The 13,549-nt window shown below is 41.2% G+C and overlaps 1 protein-coding gene across 1 annotated transcript; it reads right to left on the bottom strand.

Moving 5' to 3' along the window:
- Positions 1-7,791: 7,791 nt before the first annotated feature.
- On the bottom strand, positions 7,792-11,556 carry urahb (urate (5-hydroxyiso-) hydrolase b). Its single transcript, XM_073832332.1, has 4 exons — positions 11,440-11,556; positions 11,074-11,223; positions 8,629-8,764; positions 7,792-8,538 (listed from the first exon to the last, which is right to left on the bottom strand). The coding sequence occupies exons 2-4, from the start codon at positions 11,211-11,213 to the stop codon at positions 8,449-8,451; spliced, it is 366 nt and encodes a 121-aa protein (XP_073688433.1). The 5' UTR covers positions 11,214-11,223; positions 11,440-11,556; the 3' UTR covers positions 7,792-8,448.
- Positions 11,557-13,549: the final 1,993 nt, after the last annotated feature.

The raw sequence follows: 13,549 nt of genomic DNA, 5'->3' as shown, positions 1-13,549 counted from the left end.
AGTCAAAAACTTTTTGAGATATATTCAGCACACACAATAATAGGCAATGAACTGCATTTAATCAGTGATTAATAAAAACCGCCGCCTGTTGTCAATTCTCAGATTCACAAATGCTACCCTGGACCACAAAACCAGTCATAAAGGTCATGTCTTAAATGATCTGCGAAATATGAAAGCTGAATAAATATGCTTTCCATTGATGTGTGGTTTTGCCGAGATACAACTATTTGAAAATCTGGAATCTGAGGTTGCAAAAAAATCAAAATGTTGAGAAAATCACCTTTAAAGTGCATATTACTAATCATAAATCATAATGCATTCAAAAAAAAAAGTTACACATAGGTGCAAAATGGACAAAAATGTCCACGTCCAAAAACTGTCATAAAAATATGATTTATTTATATTTTTTTCCACTTTCACTGATGTCGATTTTTTTAACCAGCTTCTGTTCTATCCATAGATACCAAATATTCATTAATTTTCAGAATTTTAACCCTTTAATTGCTGGTTTATTTACATAATGCCACAGGTATTTTTTTTTTTATGAAAAAATGAAAAATAGTAGTTAATTTCCACATACTAAATGCTAAGCAAATTTTCTTTTCTTTGCATATTAGCTTCTTGGGTGTGTCAATGAAGAACAACAACATTCATTTTGAGGCATTTATATATTTTTTTTGTAGTGTCAGATTTTTTAAAAAAACTAACACTTACAGTATGTTTCTAGCATGATTAGCATGTTTCTAGCAATGTAAGTCTATGGGATTTTTCCCAGTTTGAATTGGCAATTTTAGGAAAACCGTGAGTCCTATCAGTTAGAAAAGATACAGCAACTGGAGTCAGATCAGTCCGAAGATCTGGGCTGAGTTTGGAGTTTGTAGAGGTGAAGCTCTAGGAGGAGATAGAGTTGAACATTTTAGTCTCGGAAGAAAACGAAAAAGAATAAAAAGTTTAAATAGCATTTCGGTAAGTTGGCTTTCTCAAGCAAACTTAATAACTACTGTTAATTTTGTATTTAATCATTTATAATTGTCCATGAAGGCTGGAAGTGAAAAACGTCTCAGGTTACGTAGGTAACCCTAGTTCCCTGAGGACAGGGAACGAGACGCTGCGTCCTGGTTCAGGACACTATGGGAACTGCCTTCGGCATGACCGGTTCTGAAACAAGCTATAGAACAACGACAGTGAACTTGACACTGTCCGGCGCCAGCCTGTGACATCATCAACAGGCGCCTGCTAGTATAAAGCAGGTGCCTGAGAGCACAACACCATCTTTTTGTCGGACGGAGGTCTGTGCAGGGCCCGAGGCATGGCCCTGAGACGCAACGTCTCGTTCCCTGTCCTCAGGGAACTAGGGTTACCTACGTAACCTGAGACGTTCCCTTCCGGAGGGAACTCTACGCTGCGTCCTGGTTCAGGACACTATGGGAACGCTTATACAAACGCCGCCATGCCGAGGGATAAGTGATCAAACTGACTGAATGAGGAGTCAGGAAGGAAATCACCCCTGCATCAGCGAGAGTCGCTGGGGCCCAGTGACCTGCCACGGCTAGCCCGGCTACCTGTGCACGCAACTCTCCAGCGTAGAGGCCTAGAGGAAGCCTACTACACTTAGCTCTCTAAGTGAAGGAGCTCATAAACGCCCTGACCATAAGGGGCGGAGTTTAGGGAATGGAGGTCTCAGCAGAGCGAATGCCTGCTCTAGGGACCTGACAACATTCAGTGCTAACAGGTATAGATGGGGAAGCGGAGCTTCTGGAGAATGGAGGCTTCATAAAAGACTCTCTAAAAGAGAGGAAGCCTGACAACATTCAATCCACTAGCTCTTAGGAGTGGAGGTCTCAAAATAACCCTCCAGTGAGGGGAGACCTGGCTACACTCACGCTTGAAAGTACTGAAAGCAGAGCTTCTGGAGAACGGAGGCTTCATAAAAGACTCTCTAAAAAGAGAGGAAACCTGACAACATTCCATCCACTAGCTCTTAGGAGTGGAGGTCTCAAATAACCCTGCCGTGAGGGGAGACCTGGCTACACTCACGCCTAGAAGTACTGGAGGCGGAGCCTCTGGAGAACGGAGGCTTCACAGAAGACTCTCTAAAAAGAGAGGAAACCTAACAACGTTCAGTCCACCAGCTCTTAGGAGTGGAGGTCTCACTAGCCCTTCAGTGAGGGGAGACCTGGCTACACTCACGCCCGGAGGAAAAGCCTATACTCGACACTGGGGGTATTCAGTGAGGCTGCATAGCCTATGCAACCCGAACTACCCGAGTGGAGCTTCTGCTCAGAGGGAATCTACAGAGTGGAGGTCCCATGACCTAACTACACTTGACACTGACGATGGCCTGTGAGGCTGAATAGCCTGTGCAGCAGGCCTGTCTAAATGGAGATTTCCCGAGGAGTGGAGGCTTCGCCGAAAGGAAGCCTGGCAACGCTCCGTGCCTTCCAGGGTGCAACTCTAAGAATGGAGGTGCTGTGGCGCCTCTACACTCAAAACCTGGGGGTAGTCAGTGAGGCTGGATAGCCTGTGCAGCAGAACTACCTGCAGGGAGTTCAGAGGAGTGACTGCTTCAAAGGAAGCCAGAAAAACACTCTGCGTCTTGCAAAGGAAAACTCCAAAAGTGGGGGTCTCGTGACCCACTCCACTTTCAACACTGAGGGTAGTCAGCGAGGCTGAATAGCCTGTGCAGCAGAACTACCTGAGTGGAGTTTCTGCAAAGTGGCGGCTTTGGTAAGAAAGAAGCCTGGTACCACTCTGCACCCAGCAGAGGACGACTCTAAGGATGGAGGTCCGTGACCTATCTACACCCAACACCAGAGGTGGTCCGCGAGGCTGAATAGCCTGTGCAGTCGGACCGCCTATTTCTAGTGAGTCTCTGGAGGCAATGAAGGACTCTGAGTGAGGCTGGCAATGTTCTGCGAGCAGCAGAAGGACTCTAAGAGTGGAGGTCCCAAGACCTACTACACTTCAACACTGCAGGCGTTCATCGAAGCTGAACAGCCTAAACAACAGTACTGCCTGAGTGGAGTCTGGAGAGTGGAGGCTTTCTAAAGAGGGAGCCTAACACACCTCCGTGCTTAGCAAGGAAGAACTCTGAGAGTGGAGGTCTCAAGACCTAGCTACACTCTAGCCTTGAAGGTCATCCGCGAGGCTGACTAGCCTGTGCGACAGAAATACCTTCATTTTGGAGCTCTTCTGGAGAGTGAGGCCTGAGGAGGCCCGACACTCGATCCTGCTAGCAGCGCTATCTGGATTGGAGCTGGAAAACTAAAAGGTTTTTGAGAAAAACCAGCTCAGAGAATGGACACGGAGGAACCCTGCGTGGTCCATGGGAGAAAGGAACCTGCCTTTACGGGAGGGACCTTACCATGGGTATGGATTTTAGTGAAGTGCCTGAACAGTGCACTTACCACTCACGTGGATTTTAGAGAATGCCCAAAGACTTCGCGTGAGCAAACACCACAAATGTGGTTTTGAGTAGGTGTCCTGAGCATAGCGAGGATCACCAGATTTGCAGTCTCTAGGCGATAGCGGAGCCTGAAAGCGGAGCTTCTGGAGAGGGGAGGCTTCAGCAGAAAGACTCTCTAAGCGAGAGGAGGCCTACGACGCTCTCCCTAGGGAAACTCTTCAGAGTGGAGGCCTCAGGAAAACGCTCTAGGCGAGGGGAGGCCTGACTACACTCGACGCTCAAGAAAAGGCAGATACTCACAGTCAGAGCCAATAATGAAAAATTCTCATTTATCATCTAGCTCTGTGTAGTGGAGGCTCCGAGACTACATCTCCAAGGAGAGAAGCCTACAACACTAGTTTTTGGTGAGTGGAAGACTGCGCTCCCCCAAAAAATAGTCAGCGAGGCACTCATGGGCCTGCCAGCTGCTATAACTGTGAGAGTGAAGGTCTCAGTACTGTTGGCTGTGACAGAGGGAGACCTATTACACTGTGCTATCGAAGGAGTTTTAAAACTTAAGGGTTTTGGAACCAACTCGAAGAACGGGCACGGAGGATTACCTGCGTGGTCCGTAGGAGAAAGGAACCTGCCTTTACGGGAGGAACCTTACCATAAGTATGGATTTTAGTTAAGTGCCTGAATTAGTGCACTCACCACTCGCGTGGATTTCAGAGAGTGCTCAAAGACTTTGCGTGAGCAAACACCACTAACGTGGATTTAAGAAGGTGCTCTAAGCGTTTCGCGAGAAAGACACCTGTATTAACCCGGGTGATAGCAGAACTCGGAAGCGGAGCTTTCAGTGAGGGAGGCTTTAATGGTTTTACAAGCTCTCGAACGTAACAAGCCTGACGACGCTCAACTGAGGAAGCTCTATCGAGTGGAGGCCTTGGAATACACGCCCTCTCATGGAAGGGAGGCCTACTTTGTTTTACACTCAACGCTTGTAGTGACAGGTCCACGGAAAGAGTTCACAAGCTGCCTTAACCTTGTGTTCTCCCGGCCTGTATTTCTGGGAAGTGGAGGCTTAACAGAAACACCTCACATAGAGGAAGCCTAGCAACACTCGACCCAGTAAAAAAGCTCTTCATGAATGGAGGTCTAAAAAGGACCTGCCACATTCAGCGCTAAGAAGTATTATTTTTGTATGTCTCTCTTTACAGAGGACTTCACAGAGAGGAGGCCTCCTAGGCCTGCTACACTCAATTCTACTTCAAAGCGGGGCTTTTTAAAGAGAGCGGAGGCTTCAGTAAAACACCTCTATCTCAGAGAGGGAGCCTTGGCGACGCTCTATTCACCCTAGCACACAAACTCCTAGGAGTGGAGGTCTCACATATGTGTATGAAAATACATAGGGAAGGTACCTGACCACACTCATGCAAAAAAAAGTATTACTCTTAGCAGGGTTTGAGTGAGCGGAGGCTTCGGCAGAGCGATACTCCGCCTGAAGCAGCTTGACAACGCTCAAGAGGGTTATTCTCGTATGTATATGTATGTTGGATCATGTCTATACCAAGCTCACTCTAGCGGAGGTTTCAAAACCTGACAATGCTTAACCCACGAGGGGGTTTCTACGAGTGGAGGTCTCTACACACTGTTTTCTTTTATAAAACGAGGGGAGACCTGGCTACACTCGGCACTTGGTGGCAGTAGAACTAAAGAGGAGCTCGAAACTGCAATAGTAATCACCCAAGCGGAGCTGGTAGACAAAGGAAAACATACACATACACGCTTGAATATTTTATTAAAGTGTCTTTACTGTTCACATACCGGGCCAACAGATGGAGCCTCAGTCTCATCGTTGGCCCAGCCCCAGAGTCGAGGGGAAAAGGGAGGGGCAGGTAGCCCCACACTGGCGACCTGGCCTCGTCTCTGGCCCTTGGACCAGGACGGGCCTGGTTTCCCCCCGGTGTTTAGGTGGAGGCGTGGACCGGCAAGGGATGCAAACCCCCGGGGCTCGGTCCAGATCTTTCAGCAGAGCAGCCTGATGCGCCTCTGCAACACTGCCATCGTGTGCAGAGGAGCACCGGCCACTGCCGCATATGTGCCTTTGGAGCCTTCAGGGTCGATGTCCCTCGCTCTGAGAGATAGTTCGCAAACATCTGCTCAGTGAGAGGCATCGTCACATATCCGCGCCCATGCATTCCCTCGACATCAGCATGATTCACATGCCGATGCCTGTGAATGCGGGCTGAATATGGCCTGTCCCATTCCCTCTCGATCTCTTAAGCAGATCAGGAAGGAATGGGAGGCTCACAGGAGTTGGCTTTGTCATGGCCCGGAAGAAACCGCTCGTCTAGTCTGCCGAGAGCGGCCTCTTCCCTCGCGGGCTTCCACTGCAGATCCAAGCGGGCAGCCGCGCGGTCCATAACAGACATCAACTCTTCATATGCGGGGCAGGGAGGCTGCATGGGCTCAAACGAGCTCATATTTGTTCCATTTCAACCTCCTACTCGCCCTGGCTTGAAGCCAAAAGAGCACTCGCTGCAGAACCGGAGGATGTGAGAGACAACACATCATCCGCTAGCAGCGCATTCTCGTCTCCGGCTGACGTGCGCGAGCGATTAAACGCTCTCTCAAACTCGTCAGCCAGCTCCACCTGTGAGCCCCGCAATCTCAGCCGCCGAGCAGCCTCAGCTGCGGCGGGACTGGAGCAGCGTGGGGCAGATGGATGGCCCGATTCCCTCGAGAAAAAGGGCCAGACGAGAACGGAGTTTCTTCAAAGTGAAACTCTCACAATGAACGCACTCCGCTCTTCTAGAGCCGAGCGCGCGTGCTCTTACACCTAAACACACCAAACAAAGGTCGTGTGCGTCATCAAGTGTCAGATTTCTCTGACACGGATCCGCACACTTCCTAAACAGTTTTCTCTAGGCATCGCTGTACTCACTCGTTTAGAACAGAGGACTCTGAAGACAAAAAGATGGTGTTGTGCTCTCAGGCACCTGCTTTATACTAGCAGGCGCCTGTTGATGATGTCACAGGCTGGCGCCGGACAGTGTCAAGTTCACTGTCGTTGTTCTATAGCTTGTTTCAGAACCGGTCATGCCGAAGGCAGTTCCCATAGTGTCCTGAACCAGGACGCAGCGTAGAGTTGCCTCCGGAAGGGAACTGCTTATATTCAGGAGTGCATAATTATAAGGCACATTTTCTTTTACAGATAAAAGATTTAACTCAGACTAAAAGTCAACATTTATTAAATGCCCATGAGAAGGATGGAATACTAATGCAATACTAGAATTTAAGAAGTTAAGGCATGATCATTGAACAGCAAAATGCTCATTGTGTCAGCACAGTCAGAAAAAAAAAACAGGAGGAGAAGAAAAGATGCATGTTAACTGCAAAAGAATTAAAGTGAAGAACCATCAGGAACAATTTAGGAGATTAAAATAATCTGTCAGATCCTGGAAGATAAATTCTTGAAACAGTGGTACAAAAGGGTGATGCTGGTCCTTCAAAAGTCACTCTCAATTTATCTGTCTATAAAGCTTATAAAATGCATTTAATGTATTTCACAACACTTCAGCATGCTATTCTTATTAAGTGAGGGTCCTTTTTAGGATTTTTTACCCAACGAAAAAAAAATAAATATATATAAAAAAAAACAAGAGAATCTTGCACTTCTGGAGACTCCAGGTAGGTTGCAGTTCTGAAAAAATGGTGTTGCTGGAGACTAAATGGTTCCTGATGGTTTCACACCTAATTCTTCACCTCAATTCTTAATTATTTTGCAGTTAACGTCTGTCTTTTCTTCTCCACCTGTTTTTTTTTTTCTTTTCTTTTTTCTGACCATGCTAACCTAATGACCATTTTAACTTTGCAAAATCAGTTTTTTGCTTTAGTATTGCATTCTCCTCATGGGCATTTATTCATTTTGGACTTCTATTCTGAGTTAAATCCTTTTTGGCTCATTTATCTGTAAAAGAAAACAAAACCTAATAATTATGCACACCTGAATATAAGACATTTTCACTTTCAGCCATCATGGACAATTATATATAACTTTTAAATAATTAAATACTAAATGAGTAGTATTTATTAAGACTGGTTCGGAATTGGTCAAATGTGCTTGGAAAGAAATATGACCAGAATATCAACTTGCCTAATAATTCTGCATGGACTGTAAATGTATTTTAAAAAAATTATACACTTTTCAGGTCAGAAAATGTGGAAATCTATATAAAAAAAATCTTAAAGACCTGTTTTTATCTAGTCTTTAAAATATAATTAAGACTACAAGTAAATCCAAATCTTGACAAACATACAATTAAATAAATGGAATTTTATTTGGGCTTTTTAAAAAAGTATTTAACCCCTTGTCACTCCCATTTCTGAACAGAGACGTGAAAATTAAGAAATCAAACTTAAATTTGTATATTTCATGAATGAAAATATTTTGTAATATGATTTTGATGATCATTTTATATGTTAATGCAATGTCTGATTTTAAAATGGCTTTCAAAGAATGAATTTTGAGATTCAACTATAATTCCTCATGATTTCTAAAGTGTGATAGGGAAAAGGCAACAAGGAATTCTGTTTGTGTCAAAGGTCAGAACTCATGCTATGAAGTAGATTTTTGAGGTGCACTCTTGTCATAAATGAATCTATTATTTTTACTACATAATTTATAACACAAAAAAATGTTAAATATCTATTTAGGAGCCTTAGACCTTTCCAACAATATATAGTTTGTCATGATTAGATTAGGATTTTATTGCTAAATGGTGAAGTAAACGTAGGCGTCCAACAGAGTGGACGGGTGACAGTTAAGGGGTTAAAGAACTTTGTGACAGTTGTAAAAATCATAATTTTCGATCATTCTAAAAAATAAAGAACAAACAGCAACATTACAACAGTTGGAAAATTGTGCTGGGGTGTTTAAGTTGAAAGCTGCAGCTTGAGGAGATTTCTTGGACCCATCAGAATGTGACTTACACATGAAACATTTTTTTAAGACTGTCTTGACAAATGCAAACAGTGTTTGGTGAATCCAGTGTGTTGCACTAGCTCCCTCTGTAGGTGCTGTATGAGGATCTGCTGACCAGCAGTGGCACATGAAAGCTCTGATCAGCAGCGCTTATAGTGAAGACAATCTAAATGAAGAAGAAATAAAGAATTCAGAGATGTATAACATTTAGACTGCGTAAATACAATCTCTCTTCCATCAAATAATTCCTACAAACCTCAACATATGGGTAAAAGCTGGACTGTCCCAAACTCTCCCAGTACTGGCCCGTCTCAAAGCGGATCTTGTACATTCCTGGAGTGAGGGCATCTCGAGTTATTAGTTCTGGACAGCGTCCATCCTCATTTGTGTTCCTGAAATAAACAACAGTATTTAACACAGTAACACATTTTCAGGGTTTCAATAATAAACCTCTTAAAATTTGACCCAAACTTTAGACAGTAGGTACCAGTTCTCAGGAAAAAAAAAAAGTGGAATTACAATTGAATCAATAATGTACTCGATGTTTAATGACAGCAGCAAAAAGAACCTAAAATGCTCTGTCATTTTTGATCGTACATTTAAAAGTAATACATCATATAAATCTGTAAAGGGTCTACTTTTATTTGTGTACACTCATAATATCAACAAAACATTGTGCTTTTGCAAAATAAAGAAGATAAATAGGGTGCGAATTCAACAGTCTCAGTCTCTGCGCATATCTTTTTGAAACGCGTCACTAAAATGAAACTCAGTGAATTAGTCGGGAGTCGTCCCGTGTTCGAATCCCGACTCCAGGACCTTTCCCGATCCCACCCTCATCTCTCTCCCACTTAACTTCCTGTCATTACTGATCTGTCCTATCAATGATGGCAAAAATAAAAAATCAAAAATTTTGTCAGATTATTAAAAAAAGTGTATTCTAAAAGACTCTAATTCATTTTGTAATATGTGTTACCATGGAAATGGTACTTTAAAATCTTTTAGTGGTCTCCTCCCCTTGGTGTTCCAAATTTGAAGTTGATATAAAAAAAATTAGGTCCCAGTGAGATTTAATTTAGGGAGTTATACCACAAACAGCCACCGGGTGGCATCAAAACTCCATTGAATTTTTTTTTATGCATTTTTCTGTCACAAATGTCTAAATTTTGTTGTGCCAATAGCGTTGTGGGCAGTGTGCCGACATACAGCGCCATTGCACTCCAGGCGTCCCGTGTTTGAATCCTGACTCGAGGACCTTTCCCGATCTCGCTCCCACTTCACTTCCTATCATTACTGATCTGTCCTATCAATGACGGCCAAAAAGAAATCTTAAAAAAAGTCTACATTTCTCTGTCAAATTCACTTCTATCAAAAATTTTGTCAAGATTATAAAAAAGAAATTCTAAAAGAATTGTAATTTGCGTTACCATGGAAACGGTACTTTAAAATCTTTTAGCGTCTTCTACCTTTAGTGGGTGGAGTCAAGTGTCATATTACAAAATGTATTATGCTCTTTTAGAATCTAAATTTTTAATAATCTTGACAAAATACATTTAGTCGGAAAAGCCTCAAGATAACTTATTTGTTTTTTGTTTGTTTTTTTGATAGAGGTAATATTGACAGAAATTTAGACATTTGTCAAAGAAAACTGCGTAAAAAAATGTAATGCAATTTTAATGGCACCCTGTGGCTGTTTGTGGTATAACGCCCTAAATAAACTCTCACAGAAACCTAAAAAAAAATTCTATAAAATTTAAATTTGAAACATAACTTATTTAGATATAAGGCTTTAATTTTATAGCACTTCTGGATTCAGAAAAGCTTTTAAAAAATGGTTGCAGTGCATGAAATAATTTATTTATATGAAAGAAGTATTTTACATAATATATTTTAATGCTATAAAATTAAAGCCTTATGTCTAAATAAATTATGTTCCAAATTTGAAGTTAATATAAAAAATGAGGTTCCAGTGAGATTTTATTCAGGGCGTTATACTACAAACAGCCACCGGGTGCCATCAAAACTCCATTGAAACTTTTGGATGCGTTTTTCTGTCACAAATGTCTACATTTCTCTGTCAATTTTATTTCTATAAAAAACAACCACCAAATATGGAATCCTGAGACTCATGCATTTTGTCAAGATTATAAAAATTTAAATTCTAAAAGACCGTAATACATTTTGTAATATGACACTTGACTCCACCCACTAAGGGGAGGGGACCACTAAAAGATTTTAAAGAACCGTTTACATGTTAACGCAATGCCGGTTTAAACATCGTTGGTAACACTTTAGAATAGGTAACACTTATTCACTATTAACTATGACTTATTAGCATGCATATTACTAGAATACTGGCCATTTATTAGTACTAATTAAGCACATATTAATGCCTTATTCTACATGACCTTATTCTACATCCCTAATCCTACCCAATACCTAAACCTAACAACAACCTTACTAACTATTAATAAGCAGCAAATTAGGAATTTATTGAGGGAAAAGTCGTAGTTAATAGTGAATAAGTGTTACCTATTCGAAAGTGTTACCAAATCGTTTTCACAAGATGAGTTCTGAGATTTCAAATGATACATAATTTATGATGATTATTAAAATATGTGATAGAGGAAAAAAAGATCGCCATTAAGCCCACTGCTGGACCGGTAACACTTAAAGGGTTAAATAATAACCGTCTACCCACCCGATAGTTATGAGGCTCCAGATGGCCATGTGGGGGTCCAGGCGGTGTAAACTAAGGGCCATTCTTTCAGCTGGGACCCCGTCCCCAGTATTCAGCACATGTGTAGTGATGGGACTGCTGCTTTTCACTGAAGAACCCATAGCTGTAAACCTTAAAATGAGAAATTATCACTTTAAAGAGAGGTATCCTCAAAAAAGTTGCACCAGCTGATTCTTTCAAGCCAGGAAGGATTACTTTACTAAAGGATTATTCAAAACTAATAAAAATACAGACTTCTGACAACATCAGTGTATACAAGTAAAGATTTTTAAACTTGTACAATGAACACCAGCTTAAAAGTTGTGTTAGAAGATGTTAAGATCTTACCTGTTATGAATTCAGTGTCATCTGGCTGTGCTGCTGTTAATATGAGGATGATCTGGACTCACTGTTTGATTAGTTTCATTGAGTTAATCAACAAAACAAACCAGCGTAAGCACACAGGGTTAATAATTAAGCCAACAGCTCTTAGAAACCTTTTAGTATTACAAATCTTTACAATATAAAGTGCCACAAAACAAAGAATACGTATCTGAATCGTCAGTCCTACCTTGAAGTCTTTTACATGCAAGAAAGAGGACAATCCCAGCTAAAATGCTGTTTGAGGGCAGATGGACTTTGACCTCTTTGACTTTGGTTCTTGAGTGGAAAAACATAAGGATAATAATACACTGAGGTAACTTTTAGTCTAAAAGTCACAACAGGAACAGTTTGAATCAATGGCATATGGATTATTAAAAAAGTGTTTTCTTTGCTTAAGGTGAGACACTGCAGGTAAATAGGGTAAAAAAAAAACTAATAGTTATCAACTTACTTTGCCAGTTGATTGATTACATTGAAAACTGCATTACATTTTTTGCATTACATTTAATGTACATGCAAATTAGCCATTATTTAATGAAATATGCACTAATTTGCATACATTTCTAGTACAAAAATCTAAACACTGTATAAAGTCAGTTTCAAAATTCTTGTTTAACTTTTTTCACACATTAGTCAAAAGTTTTTACAGAGGCCATAATTCAGAAAACACTTAGAACAGACAGGAAACGCTATATATATATTTATATATATATATAATTTTTTATTTATTTATTTATTTATTTTTTACCATTTTGGGGGGAATACAATGTTGTATAAAATCAAGCAAATTATATATGAACAAATCCCTCTGTAAAATCCTTCAGAACAGTGTTGTTTTCGTCAACGGTGACGATGACGAAATCATTTCGTTGACGCCACTTTTTTTCATGACGATAACGAGACGATGACGAGATAAAAATGGCTCGTTGATGACTAAAACATGACGAGACGTGTGTGAGTTTTCGTTGGCGAGACGAGAATAGACGAAAATGTTAGTGTGTGGTCCGTCAGACGTTTGAAATGCATGACATTTCTGCTTATTGTGCATGCCAATTAAAACCTAAGAAGTATCTGCCGCTATGGCAAGCCGTTTTAGCATTAAATACTCTTTGCCATACTAGTAGGCTATGGCAAGCCGTTTTAGCATTAAATACTCTTTGCCATACTAGTAGGCTATGGCAAGCCGTTTTAGCATTAAATACTCTTTGCCATACTAGTAGGCTATGGCAAGCCGTTTTAGCATTAAATACTCTTTGCCATACTAGTAGGCTATGGCAAGCCGTTTTAGCATTAAATACTCTTTGCCATACTAGTAGGCTATGGCAAGCCGTTTTAGCATTAAATACTCTTTGCCATACTAGTAGGCTATGGCAAGCCGTTTTAGCATTAAATACTCTTTGCCATACTAGTAGGCTATGGCAAGCCGTTTTAGCATTAAATACTCTTTGCCATACTAGTAGGCTATGGCAAGCCGTTTTAGCATTAAATACTCTTTGCCATACTAGTAGGCTATGGCAAGCCGTTTTAGCATTCTATCCTTGTTTGGTTACGCCCACCACCTGGCGTGCAGCGCATAACGTGCTCAACATGTCACATTGTTGTCACTCAGACAGACAGACGATTAACCATGATGGTGGCAGTTTGCACATTATTTCAAATATATGTCTTATGTCTAAAACCATTCCTTCATTATTGTAATTATTGGTGAAAATAGTCAATCCGGAAGCTCACATTGTGTTGAACTATAGATCTGCTATTTTCAGAACTTATAAGTGACACTACCCAACAGCAAAATACTTACTGACCTACATTAATTTGTTAAAAGACTACTTTTCCCCCTGTTTTTGACTAAAACTAGACTAAAACCTTTATGACTTTTCGTCGACTAAAATTGGACTAAAACTATCACATATAGAAGTGACTAAAATGTGACTAAAACTAATAAGCATTTTAGTCCAAAAGACTAAGACTAAGACTAAATCTAAGATGGTTGTCAAAAACAACACTGCTTCAGAATATAGACAGGAATGAAAATGTAAAGTTTGGTGTGTGTAAGTGCTACTGAAGTGGAGAT

The sequence above is a fragment of the Garra rufa genome, chromosome 25 (genome assembly GCF_049309525.1).
Source record: "Garra rufa chromosome 25, GarRuf1.0, whole genome shotgun sequence".
NCBI classification, from domain to species: domain Eukaryota; kingdom Metazoa; phylum Chordata; class Actinopteri; order Cypriniformes; family Cyprinidae; genus Garra; species Garra rufa.
The sequence above is the reverse complement of the archived record's forward strand: the minus strand, read 5'-3'. Positions and strand labels throughout refer to the sequence as shown.

What these genes read in the sequence shown, in the direction of transcription:
- urahb (XM_073832332.1), bottom strand. Translation starts at nt 11,213, where the DNA reads ATGGGTTCTTCAGTGAAAAGCAGCAGTCCCATCACTACACATGTGCTG. An exon ending in TGGAGCCTCATAACTATCGG is followed by an intron (nt 8,765 to 11,073) that starts GTGGGTAGACGG and finishes TGTTTATTTCAG; the next exon opens with GAACACAAATGAGGATGGAC. An exon ending in GCTTTTACCCATATGTTGAG is followed by an intron (nt 8,539 to 8,628) that starts GTTTGTAGGAAT and finishes TTCTTCATTTAG; the next exon opens with ATTGTCTTCACTATAAGCGC.